Raw genomic sequence first — 19,924 nt, 5'->3', positions numbered from 1 at the left:
GGGAACCAACAGAACCACCGAGCACCTTCCAGTGTTGGAACGGAGCTTAAAGGAGCAGAGAGACTTTCATGGGGCAGAGAGCGATGGGACAAGAGGTGAACAGCCTTAAACTAAAAGAAGGGAGATTCAGGTCAGATGTGAGGGGCAAATCTGTTATCCAGAGGCAGCGAGGCCTTGGAACTGCCCAGAGCTGTGGGTGCCCCATTGCTGGAGGTGCCCCACAGCTATGAATGAGCTCTGGGATGTCTGAGCTGGGGGGCAGCCAGCCCACAGCAGGGAGAGGGGCTGGGGGCTGTAAAATCCCTTCCAACCCAAGCATGCAGTGATTTCGCTGTTAAAAGGAGAGCAGAGGACACATCATACCTGGTTCTCATCCTGCACCTCCATGCTGTACTGGGGCCCTGGCTGTACCTCCGTGACTTTCTCCCCCAGGAGGAAGCCCAGGCGAGTCATGAGTGTATTTGCTGCCTCATCTACGGATGGAGGGGGTCCCAGCTCCTGCTCAGCGTCACCTGAGGAGAGAGAAACAAAACAGGTTGAGATAAATTGCTGACCTTGGCTACTGCTCAGTGCATTTACCAACAGAACACAGCTAGCTTTCCATGCTGTGACTTCTGTATCCAGGATTTCAGGTTACACACGTCATTCAAATCCGTGTTAATGTTATTTGATGGTCATTAATTTTAGGTTATTCATTCCCCCAGCTGTGAAGGCATGTTTACTCTTACTCCAGCTGTTATTTCTGCTCTCATTGCTTGTTTTATTCTCTGCACCTCAGGTGGAAGCAACACATTCACCTCCTATTCCCTGCCCCACCAACAGAAAACCCAACTGGGAAGGAAGATTTCCTGGATGTGATGAATTCAAATCTGCATGTGCCAACTTCTGCTGTTCCCAAAGTGCTACACGAGATGCTCAGTAGCAAACCTGCACTTCTCAGGGGCTAACAGCAAAAGACAGGGCAGAAAAATCACGAGCATCGTTTGCTGTCATCTGCAGCTTCTGACATGCTCTGGATTATATGGGAAGTGCTGCTCTGGAGAGGTTTCCCTGAGCATCATTTGGGCTGTGACACAGAGGTGAGAGCACCTCCCAACCCCCACCAAGCTTAAAAATGACATCAAAAGGCAAAATTCCAGATGATTGTTTCCTCGAGTTTTCCTGCCAAAAATTCAGGCTGTTTAATGACTTGTGGCATCCCAATGGCGAGGGCACATTCAGCCCCAATGACCACAGCTGCTGCAGTACAGTCGAAGCCTGAAGGTCAACCTCTTCCCACATCACACCGATGCAACGCTGCGCTTGGCCAGTTGTAGGATGCTAATTAGGATTTGCAATGACTCTACAGTTAATTATTCATCTGATCGTGTACAATCTGGAAAAGAGCCCATCTCCTTTCCCGCGTCCTGGCTCGGGGCTGCTGCAGCTCTCAGCCTGGAGCTTCATATACAGCTCTCTGATAACTGTAACAGAGCGCCATCAAACAGAGGATCAGGATTACGTACAAACCTTCAGTAAATGCAAGCCAGCTGCACCTAGAAACCTCCATCCAGCCCCCAGGGCACATCTCATGGGAGCTGCCTGCAAATACTGGGTGCTTCACCCACACCACAGCTCTCTGGGAAGCTCCATGCAACAAAGTCAATGCTCATGAGCACTGCTGGCTCCGGGAGCACTGCTTACATGGCAGCTTCACCATGGGGAAAGTGGATTACGGAGCACGAGAATGGAAGCTGTCTTCTAAGTCACTGAATCCCTATTGTACCACTTGAAAGCACACAGATGTGAATAGGATGGATTTAAGACAGAGACAAATTTAGATGGATGGCCCAATTTTCCTGAGCTGCTGACCACCCACATTTGGGCTGTGGGCATTTACCATCTCAGGGAGTCAAATCCAGAACAGATATTTTTACGTAAAATGAGAAGTATACGGACTTTGATTTCCAAGGTTATCTCTGCTTTTTTTCAAAGCAGACTTTTAGAATTTATCCCAGATCTCTGTACTGGCCTAAAATTAGCAAACAGCTGACTGTGCAGTCTGTCACACGTGATGTCTGCAGAGATGCATGGGGTGCAACGCTGGGTATGGGTTCCTGCAGCTGAACCATGGCTCACCCCTTTGGGGCTGGATGTAACCCTGCCCACACCAACCCTATAATTGCTCCCACGGGCACAAAACTGTCGTTTGTCCCTAAAATGAAGCGATGAGCTTAGCCCAGCTTACAGAACCACAAAGGCTGGAAAAGACCTCTGAGAATATCTGAGACCCCCATGTCCAACCCCACCCCACTGCGCCCATAACTACATCCCTCAGTGCCACGTCTCCATGGTTCTGACACCTCCAGGGACTCCCTGCTCCCTGGGCAGGCCATGCCAGCATTTGATCACTCTGCAGAAGAAACTGTTCCTAATACCCAACTGGACCCTCTCTGGTGCAACTGCAGGTCACTGCCTCCCATCCTATCACTGTAACTGGGAGCAGAGACCGAGCCCACCATGCTACAACCTCCTCTGGGGAGTAATAAGGTGTCCCTTGTGCCTCCCCTTTTCCACACTGAAGGATCCCAGTTCCCCCAGCTGCTCCCCATGAAAGCTGTGTTCCAGCCCCTGTCTCCCTCCTCTTCATGGCACAGGATGGTGCAGCAGCACAGACAGGTGAGAGCTGCCTGGAAGGGCTGCAGCCCTAATCCCCTCCTCACCGTGCAGGGCATGAACACAGAGAGCATCCAAGAGCATCGTGGGCAGCCTCAAACCATCCACTGCTTTATTACAACAGCGACTGCAAAGCGCAGAGAGCTCCGAGCTTTAGCAAAGCACCCCTGGATTGGATCACTCCACCTTTCAGTTTTTGGTCAGAACTGAGTATCAAAGAAGAAAGCAAGCAGCTCCAAGAGGTCTGTGACTGCTACTGGCAGTGAGACCCAATGCTTCCAGCGAGATGGGCATCACCTCTCCAGCCCTGCATGCACGATGCAGTCAATGCTGCGGCTGCATTTCATGCATACTTCAGTGCAATGGCTTCCAGGAGCACAAACCTGGCAGCAAGAAACACCAACACACTGCAGGGATCTGCTCGTTTCCCATAACACAACCAACAATCTGTTATTAATACCCTCAGCACCAGAGGAGGTCGGGCTCAGAGGAAGGAGAGGTAATTTGTCTGAGCAGCACACGCATTGTTTTGGGGAAGGAAAATGTACAACGCTGCTTTGTGCTGCCAAAACAAATGAACCCAAAAATAAGACATTTGGATTCTTTCAGAGTGACCTTTTCGTAAATAAGAGGCACCTTCAAAACAGAAAGCAGAGGAGCACTATCCAAAAGGCCACACGCAAGAGGTAATCCCATTTCTGGAGAACAGCTCGCTTCTTCCAACCCTTCATCTTCAGGACAGACAGGCAGCTGCTGTGTTACACAACAGGAGCAAATCAAAGCTCCCGCACTGATGTAAGACGGTTTGTGCAGAAACTGAGAGCATTACAAGCTGAGCACACCGACCAAATGGATGCCTCTGATTCTCCTTCCTTTCCAACAGCTGAACCCATTTCAGCTAAGCCCCATCACCTGTGCAATTCACCCCAGAATTACCTGAATGAGGGCTGCTGGGAGCAATTTCATGGATCCCAACAGCTCACCTACACAGGCTCTGGGTACTGTGAAAGGGTTCAACTCTGGACCAACACTACACTGGTCTCCTGGTTGCCAAAAAACCCTATATGTGTAACAAAATCAGAAGTTTTAGCTCAATTCCAGAGCAGGGTGCCAGGACAGACCACAACGCTCAGCATCGTTTCTGGCCTCACTCAGGAGCCAGGTTCAAGGAAAAAGGGAGTTTTCTCAATGCCCCAGAAGTAATTTGCAGTTCTTCCACTTCTGCCATACGGCACCTAGTTCAGGTCACCCTGCCTGCATCAAAAAGGTTTTGGGTGGAGTTGGGTTTGCAGATACAGAGCCACGAGCTGGAGTTGAGTTTGTAGGTACTGAGCCATGAGTTGGAGTTGGGTTTGTAGGTATTGAGCTATGAGCTGGAGTTGGGTTTGTAGGTACTGAGCCATGAGTTGGGTTTGTAGGTACAGAGCCATGAGTTGGATTTGGAAGTACAGAGCCATGAGTTGGATTTGGAGGTACAGAGCCATGAGTTGGGTTTGGAGGTACAGAGCCATGAGTTGGAGTTGGGTTTGTAGGTACTGAGCCTTGAACTGGAGTTGGGTTCATAGTTACTGATCCACAAGTCGGGTCTGTAGGCACTGAGCCACGAGTTGGACACAATGATCCTTGCAGGTCCCTTCCAATTCAAGATGTTCACTGCTTCTATGAGTGATGTGACAGTGGCCCTGTGCTGGGAACACGACCAGGGATCACCAGAAGGTTCCAGGCAAAAGCAGGGGCACTGGGGTTTGCTTCTCGTCAGAACGGTTTTGTTTTCTTTTCTCCAGGAGGAGTTCATAAATTTCATAACATTTCCTTGAAAAATCAAATCTATCATTTCCTAAGCACAGTGTATTAGTTTTGCTCTTTTCAGTAAAGCACTCCAAATGTCTGGTTTTGAACATTATCATTGTAAAATACCGTTTCCCTTCAATCCTTTCAATTCCTGTAATGAAATCTGCCACATATTTCAGCTGCAATTGCTTAAAATGGAATGAGATTTCTTTACGACATATTTTGCAATCCTGTGACTTGCTGGATGGCCACCATTGCCTCATCTCCCAGGTCTGCAACACGAGGTGGCATCTCTGTGAGAAACCATCAGTGTGGCTTTACTCCACGGAATATCTTTACTGTAATGGTTAAATTCTCACTTCCAAAACCAGATCCTGAATGGAACTGACATTACATCTGAAATCTATTCCAGTGAGCGTCAAACTACTGGGTAACAGTTTGCTCAGTGGCACCCAACCTAGAATTTGCCTGAATATAAAACTGATTTGTCTGAAAAATCAGAACTTCTTAAACGAGCAGTGAGAGAATAGAGCAGCTGCATGCAAAGAGTGAACCCCTATACAGCACTGGAAGAAATGGTGCCATATATTATTTTGATCTTCAATTACATAACTGTAGGGTTTTATCCAGACGTCCCTCTTTACATCTGACCTGAATCCGTCCCATTATTATGTACATCTGCTTTAAATTATTCTGGATATACTCGAGCTATATTTGGAAAATGCCCTTGACCATTTCTGCATATTTCCCTCATCTCAGAATTAACGGGACGGCTTTTTCTTTACTCTTGCTCACATCAAGAAGAGAAAACTTCTCCAGCGAGGGATGAAAGCTACATCAGATGCACTGCTCTGGAATCAGCCCTACAGAACCACGTCACTCCTAAGCTGTGACCTTGAGCTGCCAAAATGCTGAGGATGAACACCAAGGAACTCCAGCAGCAGCTCAGGGCCACCCCATGCTGCTTAATCCAGGTGCTTATCTAACAAACTGCTCTTCTCCCTCCTTGCCAGTTCCAAACCTCACCTGAGTTGCATAGCATTCATTCTATGGATAAATTTCAGAGAAATTCTCCTTTGCAGCACAAACCAAAGCTGCTTTCTAGCAGTCCCTCCTGCTGCCTCTGCATCAGACTGCCAGAAGGAAGTCACTTATTAGTCGGGAACCAACTGAGCCACAGACAGCCAGCAAAAGCAACATCAACACTACCAGAAAATCCAATCCAATGTATGTCATGCTCTGGGTTTGAAAAAACCATTTGCACTTGTATTTGGGGATGGACTTTTTTGGATGTGCCCTCCTGTCTACATGCCAAAGAAAAGAGAATGGGGAAAAGATGAGGACACTCAAAGCACCCATCACTGAACTCGTATCAAAAAAGGCCACAGTTGTCACAAACTGAGCATGGGCTCAGGGAATGAGTGCTCCTCTGTCAGAGCAGAGAGGAACTCTTGTCCCCAACATCACTTTGGAGCCATCACTGCAGGTAAGCCACGCCAATGAAGACCTCCCACAGGCCGAGTCCAACTGACAACAGCATCCTCACGGCACAGTTAGGTTGTGCAGCACACAACCAGCAACCTTACCCAGGTAATTCAGTGAGGTCAGCAGACAGGCAGCAGGATGAGAGCCACGTAGGTAACCCCACATCTCACATCTCTTTGGGTTGGGAAACAGAGAAGAGAATCCAGCAGTAAGCTTGGGAAACCTGCTGCAATTTCAGGCCCAAGCAGCGATTTTGGAGCGTGCAGGAAGCTGCACACCTCTGGAAGATACGTCAGTATCACGGATGCTGGCCAGCAAGGCCGTCAGTTATCTGCCCTTTCCAGCCAGCAGCTGGCCAACACTGTCATGTTTGGGTTCCAAGTCATTATTTTTCCAATGATCAGGAGTCACACCATCAGTGATATTGACACCTAAACGTCTGCCCCGTCAATTGGACACCACAAAGCCATCTCCTGTCTGCAGTGTAAGCATGCAGCTGTGCTGACCAGGAGAAAGGAAGAGACAGGATGGGCAGAATACTGACAATCAGAACAAATTACAGCACGGGGAACAATATTCCCACTGGAAAAGAATAAAGAAGCCCTTGTTTTGCAGTCCTAAAGAGTGGTAGGAAGTCAAGGCAACTGGTAAGAGAGCAGCAGAACGGCTTTCAGAGCACCACATATTTTCACTGATGAGAAGCTCTCCATAGCATCCCTGGAGTTCAAGTGCCTTTTGGCTAAGGGGGAAAAAAGGCATCCATTGGATTGATTCAACCACTGGGACATGGGAAACAAGCTTATAAAAGAATGGAGCAGCTCTCCAGAAACACACTTATCATTACAGCTGGTAAAGCCAGCATTCACTTCTTGCATCCATAGAAACTTGCAACAAAACTAATACTGACCCAAAACTCACATCCGAAATCACAACAAAAGCAGAATTATTGATCACTTCCTCCAGATTGTGAAGTATTTGGGAATAAATACATCTTTGAGCAACCTGGTGTAGAGGGAGGTGTCCCTGCCTATAGCAGGGGGTTGGAACGAAATGACCTTAAAGGTCCCTTCCAACCCAAACCATTCAATGGTTCTATGAAATATCCAAGTTGGGAGGAAAAAAGGATGACTAATTGGCAAGGTGATGACCAAGAGCCCCACCTACCATCACTGCCCCTTCCTTTTGCTTCTTTAGCATCCTTATATTCCCACCACGAACTCTGAAGGTGAAGTGTGACCTCGTCTTTGCCCATCAGCAAGGCCACAGCTGAGCACACAGTACAGCAAAGGCCTCTGGTTCTGCCTGCATGCAGGGAAGCGTGGTATGGAGCATCACATGGGCTCAGATGTGAAAATGAGGGCTTTGCACCGACCCTGATGGGCTCATCACTGATGGTTTCAGAACCAATAGCAGCAGTGTGCCACAAGCACCTCCCAGCTCCCGTCCTGCAGCCACGTGGTGCTTTGGAGCTGGACCTCTCTTACACTGCACTTCTGGACCATCACCATACATCTTTTTGTTTGCCTTCCAGAGAGAGGAAACCAAACCCGAGGTTACAATGGAAAGCCAGTGGTTTGTAGATCACATCAGGAAGCTTCCAGAGTACCGTGTCATCTCAGCTCACATAACATTCAAAACAGATGGCAGCAGTACCTGCAATCCCTGTGATTTCCAGCTCTGCCCTCAGGCACTTTGACACAAACTCTCATTCCACAAACCCCAATTTGCACCTTCAGCTGCCATAGAAGCCCACCAGCATCCAACGGTGAGCAGTCTGCAGCCAATCCCAAAATGATGCACCTGTGGGATGCTGGAGGACATCAGGGGCCAGGAGCACCTCCACTACAAAGACAGGCTGAGGGAGCTGGGTTGTTCAGCCTGGAGAAAAGAAGGCTGCAGGGTGACCTCATTGCAGCCTTCAGTACCTAAAAGGAGCCTACAAACAGGAGGGGAGTCAACTCTTGGAAAGGGTTGATAACAGCAGGACAAGGGGAAATGGTTTGAAGTTGGTGGAGGGAAGATTGAGGCTGGATGTCAGGGGGAAGTTCTTTGTTATGAGAGTGGTGAGGTGCTGAACAGCTGCCCAGAGAGGCTGTGGATCCCTGTCCATCCCTGGAGGTGTTCAAGGCCAGGCTGGATGGGGCCCTGGGCAGCCTGGGCTGGTATGAAATGTGGAGGTTGGTGGCCCTGCGTGTGGCAGGGGGTTGGAGCTTCGTGATCCCTGAGGCCCCTTCCAACCCTAGCCATTCTGTGATGCTGTGGAGGGACACAGTGGCCACGGGCTGATGGTTGGACTGGTGATCCTAAAGCCCTTCTCCACCAGCAATGGTTCTGTGACCTCTTTGCATGCCCTCATGGCAGAATCCCAGCCTGGTTTGCTTTGAGGCTCTTCCCACCTCAAAGCACAACAGAAAAAAGTGCTGTCCTCCCAAGAGGAGCGCGAGAGACATCAATGGCTCCCATAGCAACCAGGCAGGGAATGGCCACAATTGCTGCAATTAAGGCTGATTGCAATGATTTCCCATTCCCTCCAGGTCAGTGGGCCGGAGAACGCTGGGCCAGATTTAGGGCTCCCAGTAACAGCATCTGTCAGGCCACAGGTCGGTTTGATCATTCCCAGCCTTCCTCCCAGTCCATCGCTGTCTGGTGTGACAGGGGTTGGACACACATCCTGCTGGCTGATGTTTCGTTTGGAGCTTTTTGTTTCACTTATTGCCTATGCTTTCACCATGAAACCTCCAAGTGCAGCCTTGACTCCTGCAGAAGAGGTGTCCTGTTGGTGTTTGTGCAGCTCGTGTGTGTGTAGAGTGAAAAACCCCACACTTTTTACATGATGAAAAGAAGCAAAAGGAAGCAGATGTCAGCCTCTGTGGTGCAAAGAGAGAAAGGAGCAATGGGATGGCAGTGGGAAGCCCCCAGGTCAGCCCTCACTGTCCATGGCACCGTGAGGGGACCCCACTTCATGGAATGGAAGGAGACACCCCAGGCAAGCAGACACTCACCAACTGCTTCTTCTGCAGAAGGATTTAATCCTATTAAAAGGTAACGTCGGAACGCACTTGGCCTTTGAAGCCCAATGACAAGGCAATAAATCACACAAAATCCAACCACCACCACAGATCTAAGAGGAAAGGCCATTCCCTGAAAGCAACATCCATCTGTTTCAGAGCACCTTCAGCACAGCCCTACGGCACTCAGAGGTCAAACTGAGATGCCAGGCTTGAACAAGAGGAGGACAGAGAGGAGCAGCACCAAGCCAGGAGGCAGCAGCTCCTTCACCACCTGGATGCCCAGAAGGGCAGGGTTACCTCTAATGGCCGTGTAGTCACAGGAACACGTACACAAACAGCACTGAGAAATGTCTTTCTTGAAGCCACAGAACCTTTCTGCCATCTGAAATGAAACCCCTGTAGGACGTGGGGCAATGGCTGCTTTCACTTGAACCGAAATTCATCCTCCAGAACTCAGCACAACCAGCAGCACAGTGCCTAACAATGAGCAGAACAGTTTCCAGTCTCAGCTATGCCCTCCCCATCAGCAGCTCCCTCTGATGCCACCCGGCCCCTTCTGCTCCTTCCACATTTCCAGCAGTGAGTGTGCACCTCTGCAGGCACCAATCCACACCGCAGCAAAGCAAAGAAAAAAATTCTCTGCTGAAATCATCCTCAGCCTTAACACAGACAGCATTGAGCAAAACTTCATCTTCGGGCACCTCAAGCTGAAGCAATCCTTCCTATAAGCAGAGCAGAAAATGTTCTCTCCTCATCGCTACTGAGTGCTTTAAACTGCCTTTAAGTGTGCAATTAATGACATTACTTGTCAGGGATCACTTTGCAAACCCCTCCACCTCCACCCCCTGCTCAGCTCCTGCACACCTCCAACCTTTTTTATTTCCTTCAACTTTGAGCATTGCTCCTCCTGCCTCCTGATCCTGTTCCTGGAGATGCTCAGGTTGACACCACAAACACCCCTGCAGGAGGCAGGCACCATACAGCAGGACAAAGCACGACCAGATACAAGGAAAGGAGCTGGAACTTCTTGGAGAACCAACGCTGGGTGCTGCCTGCTGGCTTTGCCACAGTCCCAAATGAAATTGAGGCCCTTTCCTCCACCCTCCCACTGCAGCTGGACATCACCTACATTCCGAGGCAGCCGTTCTTCACGCACTGTCCAGGTCTCTGTTCTCTCCCTTCTCCCTACACAAGGCTGGTGGGCATGGTGGTGATGGGTCAATGGCTGGACTTGGTGATCCTAATGGTCCTCACAGAACAGCTTGGGTTGGAAGGGACCCTAAGGATCACCAGGTCCCAACCCCCTGCCACACAGGGCCACCAACCTACAGATCTGGGTCTGGATCTGGTTGCCCAGGGCCCCATCCAACCTGGTCTCGGTCTTTCCCAACGTAATGACTCTATGAGTCTATGACTACAGGAGGATCTCCGTGCACTGCAAACTTTTTCTCCAGGAACAGCTCCAGAAATCCTTCCCCAGATGATTCCTTTCACCATTCTCCCAGGGTTGCCAGGAATGTTCCCTCCCAGTGTCAGCCATGCCAGCACATAAGCACTGCCCAGCAGCCATAAGCACTGCCCAGCAGCACGCCCTATGGCAACTCACTCTCTTCCTCTCCCTTCTTTTTTCCCTCGTGTTTCTTCACTGACACCTCAAAGTACAAGAAAATCCCACATCCCCTTTAACATCACTCCACTGGCAGTGAGAGGAGGAGATCAAAAGGCAAAAAAAAAAAAAGAGAAACAATACGAAATGCCACCATCAGCACTCAGGGCTCTGTGTGTGATAGGAGGATGCCCACCCCCAAACCACGGGCACGTGGAGCTGGGGCAGAAGGACGAAACACACCTGGGAGAGATGCCATGAGTGAGGAATGCAGGATTTCTGCTTTTAAGCCACATTTACAACTCTAATTCTCTGCAGGTGCAATCATAACAAATTCTAATTATTACAATTACAAACACAGGAGTAGAAGGAATTCAGTTGGAAGAAGAAAGGGCTGCGACGGCAAAATTTTAAGTATTTCATGATCCTTGACAAAGGAAGAGCCCTTTTCATAGCAGCTCTGGCCTGGAGGAGGCACTTCCAAGCACAGAGACTGCTTTTTTATCTAAGAAGCCAGTCTCAAAGAAAGCACACTGAAGGAAGCCTGCACCCCAAGCACTGCTCACACAGTTCCCCCAGCCACAAACACCCTGTAGGCTCTCACCATCTGCACTGTTTTTGGGTGTAGCCTCAACAAGACCACACAACGCTGTGCATTGATAGCTATGAAACGTGTTCTCATTCCAGCCCTTCCAAGAGCCAGCACTAAAAATGAAATTTCAAGCTAACTGGATCGCTTTCACCTCCTGTTATCAACACTCCCCATCTCCTACGTTGCCCCAGGGGGGAGCAGCCGTGCAGCTCTCACTTGCAGCACACAGCAAGCAGCAGGTGTGAATGGGCAGCAGTGAGAAATGAATGCACGGAGCTGCTCAGTGCAACGGGGCTGTGCACCACAAAACAGAGCTGCACTACATGCAGTGCTCCCTCTGGCCGGAGCTGCTGTCCCTCTCCAAATGCAGCACCTCTGCATGCAGCTTACCAGGGCAGTATGCATCCACGTCCAGTTTCTGTGCTGAAGAGAGTGTTGGTGAGCCAAGCTCGGACTCGGGGATGCGAGGGCTCTCAACAAACTTTGCTTTCCTCAGAGGGGCTAAGGAGAAGGAGGGGGAGAGAGAGAGAGGGCTCATGAGTAAGGGAAACAGCGAGCAACAGATGGAAGCACTTAATGACACTGTCAGACTCAGATCAGGTTACTCCCCCCCCCCTTTTTTTTTCTTTTCTGCTGGAAAAAAAAAAAAAAAAAGCATCATCTGCATTCTTTACAAGGAGATGGCTCTGATTCAAACTTGCAGGCTGCAGCCTTCAGAGTATGTAGGGCTGCAGCAGCTCCTGTTGCTCCCAAGCACTTCCCTGTTTCCTTCCCACTTTTACCCATCTTTTATAGGAAGCCAACAGGACTGCACCCTGCCATGTAAAAGACTAAGATGGCATAGAGGGATGCAGAGCCTGCTGGGGTTTCAGGTATTTAACTCCAAAGCACTGAAATGAATACACAAATTCTGTATTCAGTGACTGCTTCCTCTGCAGAGCAATGAAAATAAACCCATTTTGAAGCATTGCAACTGTCTGATCTCACAGGTGCTGCACTCCCTGTGGATGATCAGATGGAAACCAATGCTGCCCAGAAGGAGAGGACCCGAGTGCTTCACTTTCATCCCTGCAAATCCAGAAATGATCCAAAGGAATGAAAGGAAGAGCTGGGAAAGGCGAAGCGCCCCGGAGCAAAACAGCACCGGCATCACACAAACAGCACTGGATTGAACTGAGCTCAGAAATCCAATCACAAAGTCCTGTGCCCCTTTTGCTGGTAGTGAAGCAATGATTTCTAAAACGCCTTTAGCACCAAGTTTTTCAATGGGTATTTCTGCCAGACCGGACAAATAGAACTGGGCTGTAAGCTGTGTGCAGGTGACGGCGATGCGCTTCCCAGCTGCGCTCACTGCCCAGTGAAGTGAAAGGCCAACTTGAAAAGCTGCTCTCCAAACTCCTGCCTGCACTGCTCAGCCTGACAGCCCTCCTGTGCACCACTCACATCACACTCCTCCTGCCCTGAACATCAAAAATGGGGCTGAACCTCGGTATGGGCTTTGCTCTCATGCACCTCCCGTGGTACGAGATAACAGCCAGGTGCCATATAAATGCAATGACAGCAGAAGGATTGCTGCCCGGGCCAGAAAATTGTTGGGAACCATTATTCTGCTCAGAGCCATGTGCTAATATTTCACGTGAAGCTGCAGTTCTGCCAATGGGGTTTGGTACAGCTGCCTCACTGCAGCCTCACTAGCAGTCATCTTTATAACTGGAATAGCACATCCTTATTTCATTGTTCCAGGCTCACGTCAGAGCCACCCACCTCTGCTGTGCCAACCAAGCAATGTTCCACTGAAAAGAAGCTCTTCTCACGGTCGGAGATGTTAATAACCACAACTGGGTTGGCACTGAAGTGTTACAGCTGAGGTACAAACCCAAAGAGCCTGCTGACATCCTGAACACCCCCCGTGAGCGCAGCAAAACCTTACGACCAAAATCACACCATCAGCGCTCGCGACGCAGCATAAACCCGAACACAGCACAGAGAAGTGATCTGCAGCATCCCACACCTCCACCTGCTGGGGCTGATCCTTCAGAGCCACAGAACTGCAGGGATTGGAAGGAACCTCCTGAGCTCATTGAGTCCAACCCCCTGCCCAAGCAGCTCCCTGTACAAGTTGGCATCATGATGGGTCTGGAATATCTCCACAGAAGGAGACCCCACCACCTCCCTGGGCAGCCCATCCCAGTGCTCCATCACCCTCACTGTGAAGAAGTTCTTTTTGCATATTGTTGCAGAACTTCTTGTGCTCCAGTCTGTGGCCATTTCCCCTTGTTCTGTCCCACAGGCTGTTGAGAAGAGGTTGGCCAAGTGCCTTTGACTCTCACATATAAGATATCTGTAAACATTTAATAAGATTCCTTCTCAGTCTTCTTTTCTCATGGCTGAACAGCCCCAGGTCGCTCAGCCTTTCCTCACAGGGAGATGCTCCAGGCCCTGCATCATCTTTGTGCCCTTTCTGCTGGTCTCTCTCCAGGGGATCCCTGTCTGTTTTGTACTGGGGAACCAAAACTGGATGCAGTGCTTCAGCTGACGCCTGACCAGGGCAGAGCAGAGGGCAGGATCACCTCCATTGCCCTGCTGGCCACACTCCCTTTAATGCACCCCAGGATCCCACTGGCCTTCTTGGCCACCAGGGCACACTGCTGGCTCTGGACAACCCGTCACCCACCAGGACCCCCAGGTCCTCCTCCACAGAGCTCCTCTCCAGCAGCTCATCTCCAACTGTTCTGATATGTGCCCTCTGAGCTCAGACAGACTCAGCTCACCTCTCTGTCCTCTCATCTACCCCACAGCTTCCTTATCAGGATGTTGTGGGATACGGTACCAAAAGCCTTGCTGAAGTCAAGGCAGACAACATCCAGCCAACACTGCATGTGCACTCTGCAGGACAGCCCTGTTCCCAAGGACCCAATGGCACACATAAGGTTGCATCATACAGGAACGGCCTCGCTGCTGCTGCAGAACCTCCACGAGAAGAGCAAGAGAAGTTATTCAAGAGAATATACCAGAACAAAATCCCAAACCCTTCCCTTGGTGCAAACAAAATCTTGCTTGACTTTGAGAGGAGTTTTTCCTCTTTGAGGGAAGTGATGGCCATTCCAGGACAGGAATCCACTACGTAATGCCAAACCATCACGGGGTCAGCAGTTGCAAGCTTAATAAGCTGCCTTACTGATGAACTTTGTGCAGCAGTGGGCTGCCTTCCACCAGGGCAATGATTTCCTGCTTCCTCCTCTTGGCACAGCAACTCTCCCCAGTATTCACAAAGCCACCAAACCTCACAACATCACCCACGACCAGGGTCCAGAAAAGCAAGGTGTGAACTGAACAGCACACAAAACCAAAGATGGATTTAGGACAAAAGCAGAGATCTGGAATGAAGCTACCAAATAAAAACAGAACAAAACCATCATGCCTGTATTCCTTCCGAATCATCATTTGATCTCCATTAGCACTGTGCTCTGCTTCAGCTTGCTGAGCACCCTAATTCTCCTGCATTCTCTCTGTCATGTAATTTATAGATGAGTTAGCATTCTAATTAAAAAAAAAAAAAAAAAAAAAAAGGTTTTCTTTATATGAAAAGGCACTGGGAAAAGGAAATTACCATGGATCACCAAAAGGCTTCATTGACTAAGCTCAGTTTTGCTCTGAGAGGAACGATTCACACAGAAAAGAGCTCTGAGCATCGCACGACCCGATGGAACAAAGCGCTGCGGGTTTCAGTGGATCTGCACTAATTAACTCTGCACTCTGATTACGGTTTGCACACCTCCATGCACACACCCCATAGCAGCACGCTGCTTCCAGCACAGGTGAGGGACAGTGAAGGACCACCACGAGCGATGGGAAGCAGGGAGCTGCAATCCCCTGCTACCAACGCAGACGAAGAGGAGCTGAATTTTGCAGATGGATATGTCAGAGCTGTATTATCCCATACATTATGTATGGTGGAAAGCAACCCCTCAAATGCACACGCTCTCTCCAAAAACAACCTGCCCAAAGGAGGCCGTGATGGGCACAGGCAGAGCAGCCCTCTGGTGAGGAAACCTCAATGAGGTGCATTCCTGGACTGCCCCCAGTATGGGCTCCTCTGCTCCCACACAGCTCCTGGTTCTGCTGATGGACGAATCACAGGAAGGGGAAAGCAGGCAGCAGGTGGTTCCTTCTGCTGTGGCATGAATAAAGCAGCCAGCAGTAACCAGCACTGCAGGGTGGGGCTGAGAGGGACCTTAGAAATCAGCCAGGTTTTAAAAAGTCTGACTTAAAATAATGAAATTACAGGGAAACATCCTTCTGTTTTATGGAGAGGAGAGGGAAGAGGGACGGAAAAGAAGAAGGGGAAGGAAAAGAAGGGGAAGGGAGGACAGGGAAGGGGAGGAGGATCAGGCAGGATGAGGCTCTGAGCACTTGATGATGTTGTAGATGTCCCTGTTCAATGCAGAGGAGTGAGACAAGACGACCTGTAAAGGTCCCTTCCAACTCAAAAGATTCTATGAAAGGATCCTTCTTTCCCTATGGATAAATTTATTTCCAACGTGGACTACCAAAAAAAGTCTTTATCTCCACAGGGGAAACAGATTTGAGGAGCGGCATCTCATGCACCAACACTGCAGGAGGAGCAGACGGCGCTTTCATCTTCCCATCCAAACCCAGGAGGCTGAGTTCTGAGGCTCAGAGCTGTGTCACAGCAGCAGTTCTCCACGTCATTTCCCATCTAAAATTCTCCTTCTCAGTATCTTCTGAATCAGCTCTGAGTACAAATTCCCTGCGTGTTCCCTGCGGCACTCAGAGGGAGGAGGAAAGATGAGGAAGAAGCCAGCGCCGCTCACTTCAGCTTCCCAAACAGAGGCCTGCAGCCATCCCTATATATTCGGTGCTGTTTCTAACTCCTGTTAAACTACAGAAACAATGGATGAAGACCTGGGACTCCGGGATGCGATCACGCCGTCAGCATTTTCAGCCCACATATGTTCTGCTCAAAAACGCACGGAATCCTCTGAATGGCAGAAATAGGAGCAGTGCTGCTGCAGAAACGTTCCTCACCTCCCTCCTCCCCTTTCCTGACAGTTTTGCTTCATTAAAAGTTAGATTTAAAACAGATGAGAGCACAGCACTCACTGAGATGCTGCCGTTCAGCCCCTGGCAGCTCTCAGCAGCTCGGGGGCCAAAAATGAGCACAGCTGTCCAAGGTGACCTGGATACACAGCAAAGGGAGTTTGTTCCAAAGAAAGAAGCGAAGCGTTCGGTCCCTTTGATCAAATGAAGGGTAACGCCATCAAATTGCTGTTTGGAGGAAGGCAGTGTGCCCGTTATCCCCAGCTAAAGGCTGAACTGTGGATGCACAGCGCTTGGATTTCCAGATCAGTTTCCACAGGAGAAATTAGGAGCGAACAGAACAGGAACTGAAGGAAACACGTTTTCCTTTTCTCTGTAAGAAGCTGCTGTAGGACAGAGCTGAGGAGGAACAAAGAAAGGAAAAACTGATTCCCAGCTTTCCTTGGGGTCTGAACGTCCTTCAAACAGATTCCTTTCCTCCTTCCAAGGCTGTGTGTCACTGCACTGCCCCAGCAATGCGCTTCTGCTTTGGCATTTGGGGTTTCCATCACACACATGGATCAGGTTGGGCTGTGGGAGGCGAATGGAGCACTGAACACAGCTTCACTCACCTCAGGGCACTGCAGGAAAGCAATACTGAACATTTCATTGGTGATTTCTCCCAAAGAAAGGTGCACATGCAGCATAGCTGCTTCCCACAGCAGAGCAAGCAGTGTGTGATCCTCTTGTTTTTTTTCACAGCTTTTCTTTCCATTTCCATTTACACCAAGAACTGCTGACATGAATACAGGATCTGGCAAGTCGGTGTGATGCTGCATCATAGAATCACAGAATGGCCTGGGTTGAAAAGGACCACAGTGCTCATCTGGTCCCAACCCCCTGCTGTGTGCAGGTCACCAACCAGCAGCCCAGGCTGCCCAGAGCCACATCCAGCCTGGCCTTGAATGCCTGCAGGGATGGGGCATCCACAGCCTCCTTGGGCAACCTGTTCCAGTGCCTCACCACCCTCTGCCTGAAAAACTTCCTCCTCATATCCAACCTAAACCTCCCCTGGCTCACTTTAAAACCATTCCCCCTTGTCCTATCACCACCCACCCTCACAAACAGCCATTCCCCTCCTGTTTATACGCTCCCTTCAAGCACTGAAGGCCACAATGAGGTCTCCTGCAGCCTTCTCTTCTCCAAGCCAAACAAGCCCAGTTCCCTCAACCTTTCCTCACAGCAGAGCTGCTCCAGCCCTCTGACCATCTCAGTGCCTCCTCTGGACCCGCTCCAAGAGCTCCACGTCCTTCCTGTGCTGGGGGTCCCAGGCCTGGACGCAGTGCTGCAGATGGGGCCTCACAAGAGCTGAGCAGAGGGGGACATCACCTCCCTGTCCCTGCTGGCCATCCCTTTTCAAGCAGCCAACCAGCTCTTAATCCATCCAACAGCCTCAAATCCATACCTCCCCAATTCAGAGAGAAGTCCTGCAAGGGGGTCTGAAGAACAGCAACCAAAGGGAATTATCCACTCTAGACACCGAAGTGAGAAAGCATGATTAATTATGTGGTATTTAAATATTTCACGACAGGCCGGGGATGATCAAAGGGATGCATCCAGTTACACAGCCAGATATGCACAGATGTGGCAAAGCCAAGGCTGGGAGCAAAGCATCAATGAACCCCAATTCACTCCCACTGACCATCCCTGCCAACACACGAGGTGAAGATACCTGAGCATCCCAAGGCCACAGAGCCCCGGGCTGCAGCACAGAGCTGCTCAGCAAACAGGACTGCACAGTGGATGGGCTGATAGAAATTACAATGGAGTGGAAATATGCAACAGGTGAAGTGATTTCAATTTATGGATGTGCCAGTCATTCGAATGTTTGCTATGCTAAAACTAAGGCAGTTGGTTTGGGTGATAAAGGCAGGCCTTTAATTACAGCAGCTTGCACAAACAGCTGTGCAGCTGATAGCAAACTATTTTGGATCCACGTTTCTTTGTTGGCAGCAGCTACAGGGATTGCTCTATCCCCAAAACGAAGCTCCTCACCTTGGTGTTTATCAACACAGAAAAGAGAGCAAAATCCAGTGCAGAAGCTCCCAGGATTCTGAGCCAACACCAGAACCCCATGAAAGCAGCAGCTCCTGCACTCCTGCTGCTCTCTGTGCACAGTGCAGCATCCTGGTGTCACCCACAGCAATGCCCCGTGCTCCCACTGAGCCAGCAGAACACACAGAATTACCCATCATCAATCACCTACAGGTGGGGATTTCGGGATGGAAAAGTTCCTTATTTCCTCTTGAAGCCAATCTGCTTCTAAGCATGCTTCTGCAAATCATGCTTCACCTGCAAATCTAAGCATGCCTGATGCAACCATGAAAGCAGAACTATAAACATGGGCACATAAATGTGTCCCTGCCTATAGCACAGGGGTTGGAATGAGATGACCTGAAAGGTCCCTTCCAACCCAAACCATTCCATGATTCTATGATAAATAAATCAAACTGCAATGTTTAGGTGGTTACTGCATAGCAGAGCTGGGTACCTGGCCATCAGCAAGCATATTTCATCACATCAACCTATTTATACACGCACAAATGCCTTCTAACAGATATGGCACAAGACAAAAGCAAGTCCATATGTACTGCAAAGCAATCCCCTTTACTGGAAGACAATATGGAGTTATTCTCATCCCCTTATGCAACCTGCCTGCGTGTGATGTGGGTGGCCGGAATCTGCCTGCTCCAGAGCAGCCCCAATGGGCACTGAGCTGCATCCCTGCTGCTGTGCCAAAGGAAAGCTTTGTGGGATGCTTTAATCTGTCCCCAAATTCCCATCCCACTTCCACGCCTCTGCCTGAACAACCTGGCTGAGGCAGGAACACGATTCTAGAGCTCAGACTGGGAGGATGGAGGAGGGTGGGCACAGCAGGGATGGGCTGGCAGCTGGAATGGATGATCTCACAGGTCTTCTCCAAACTTAACGGCTGCATGGCCCTCTTTGTGCCATCAGTGAGCTGCAGGGATATCAGGCAGCCACCAGTAGCCCCTGCCCCCTCTATATGGGGAGGGACACAGAGCAGACCCCATGGATCCCAAGGGACACGAGGATTTCTACAGCAGACATCCCCAACCTGCGTCAAGCAGGACTTGGTTACAACACAGCACCTTTTGGGAACCTAAACATCTGGTTTAATAAAGACAAAGGTATATAACCGAGTCAGTGCTGGGAATCTTGACCAGAGAGGTGGGGGGGATCACATCCATGCAGACCCTAAGGTGAGGCTGGGGGGGCTCAGAGCTGCGGGCATCCCTGCTCAGTGCAGGGCAACTGCACCAGAGGACCCTTGAAGGTCCTCTCCACCTATTTTACAATTCTATGAAATCAGGATCCCTCCTTCTCCCCAGTCTGGTCAAAATATGATGTCCAATTAGTGGGAGTTAATTTGTTTTCCCATTCCATTTCACTGTGCAACGAGCTGATATTTTAAGGCCGCTTCTTTGGATTACTAAAAAAGCCGACGCCGAAATAAGAAAGCAGCTGGTTTCAGAACGCAGGCACACGCATCATCTGCTTGGAGAAACTCATCACGAGCTGCATCCTGGTAACAAGCACGGTGCTATTTCTTGGCTGAGTGCACAGGAGAGGGATGGATTACACTATTTCCTATTCTGAGGTACACAGACCGTTTGCCAAAGGTTTACGGCAGAGCGGTGTGCAGATATGGGGGGGGGATCC

At 49.8% G+C, this 19,924-nt stretch overlaps 1 protein-coding gene across 15 annotated transcripts in view; it reads right to left on the bottom strand.

Annotated features, from left to right (window-relative positions):
- TANC2 (tetratricopeptide repeat, ankyrin repeat and coiled-coil containing 2) overlaps positions 1–19,924 on the bottom strand; it is a 181,183-nt gene that overhangs the window by 83,200 nt on the left and 78,059 nt on the right. For 11 of the 15 annotated variants that reach the window (XM_085211218.1, XM_085211226.1, XM_085211228.1 and 8 more), the window contains 2 exons: positions 11,531–11,641; positions 364–512 (listed from right to left, as the gene is read on the bottom strand). In XM_085211218.1, coding sequence (XP_085067344.1) covers positions 364–512; positions 11,531–11,641 — 260 coding nt within the window. The remainder of the gene's footprint in view (positions 1–363; positions 513–11,530; positions 11,642–19,924) is intronic. The other 4 variants (XM_085211229.1, XM_085211232.1, XM_085211234.1 and 1 more) reach the window with 1 other exon arrangement.

The sequence above is a fragment of the Meleagris gallopavo genome, chromosome 29 (genome assembly GCF_905368555.1).
Source record: "Meleagris gallopavo chromosome 29, MGAL_WU_HG_1.1, whole genome shotgun sequence".
NCBI lineage: Eukaryota > Metazoa > Chordata > Aves > Galliformes > Phasianidae > Meleagris > Meleagris gallopavo.
The sequence above is the reverse complement of the archived record's forward strand: the minus strand, read 5'-3'. Positions and strand labels throughout refer to the sequence as shown.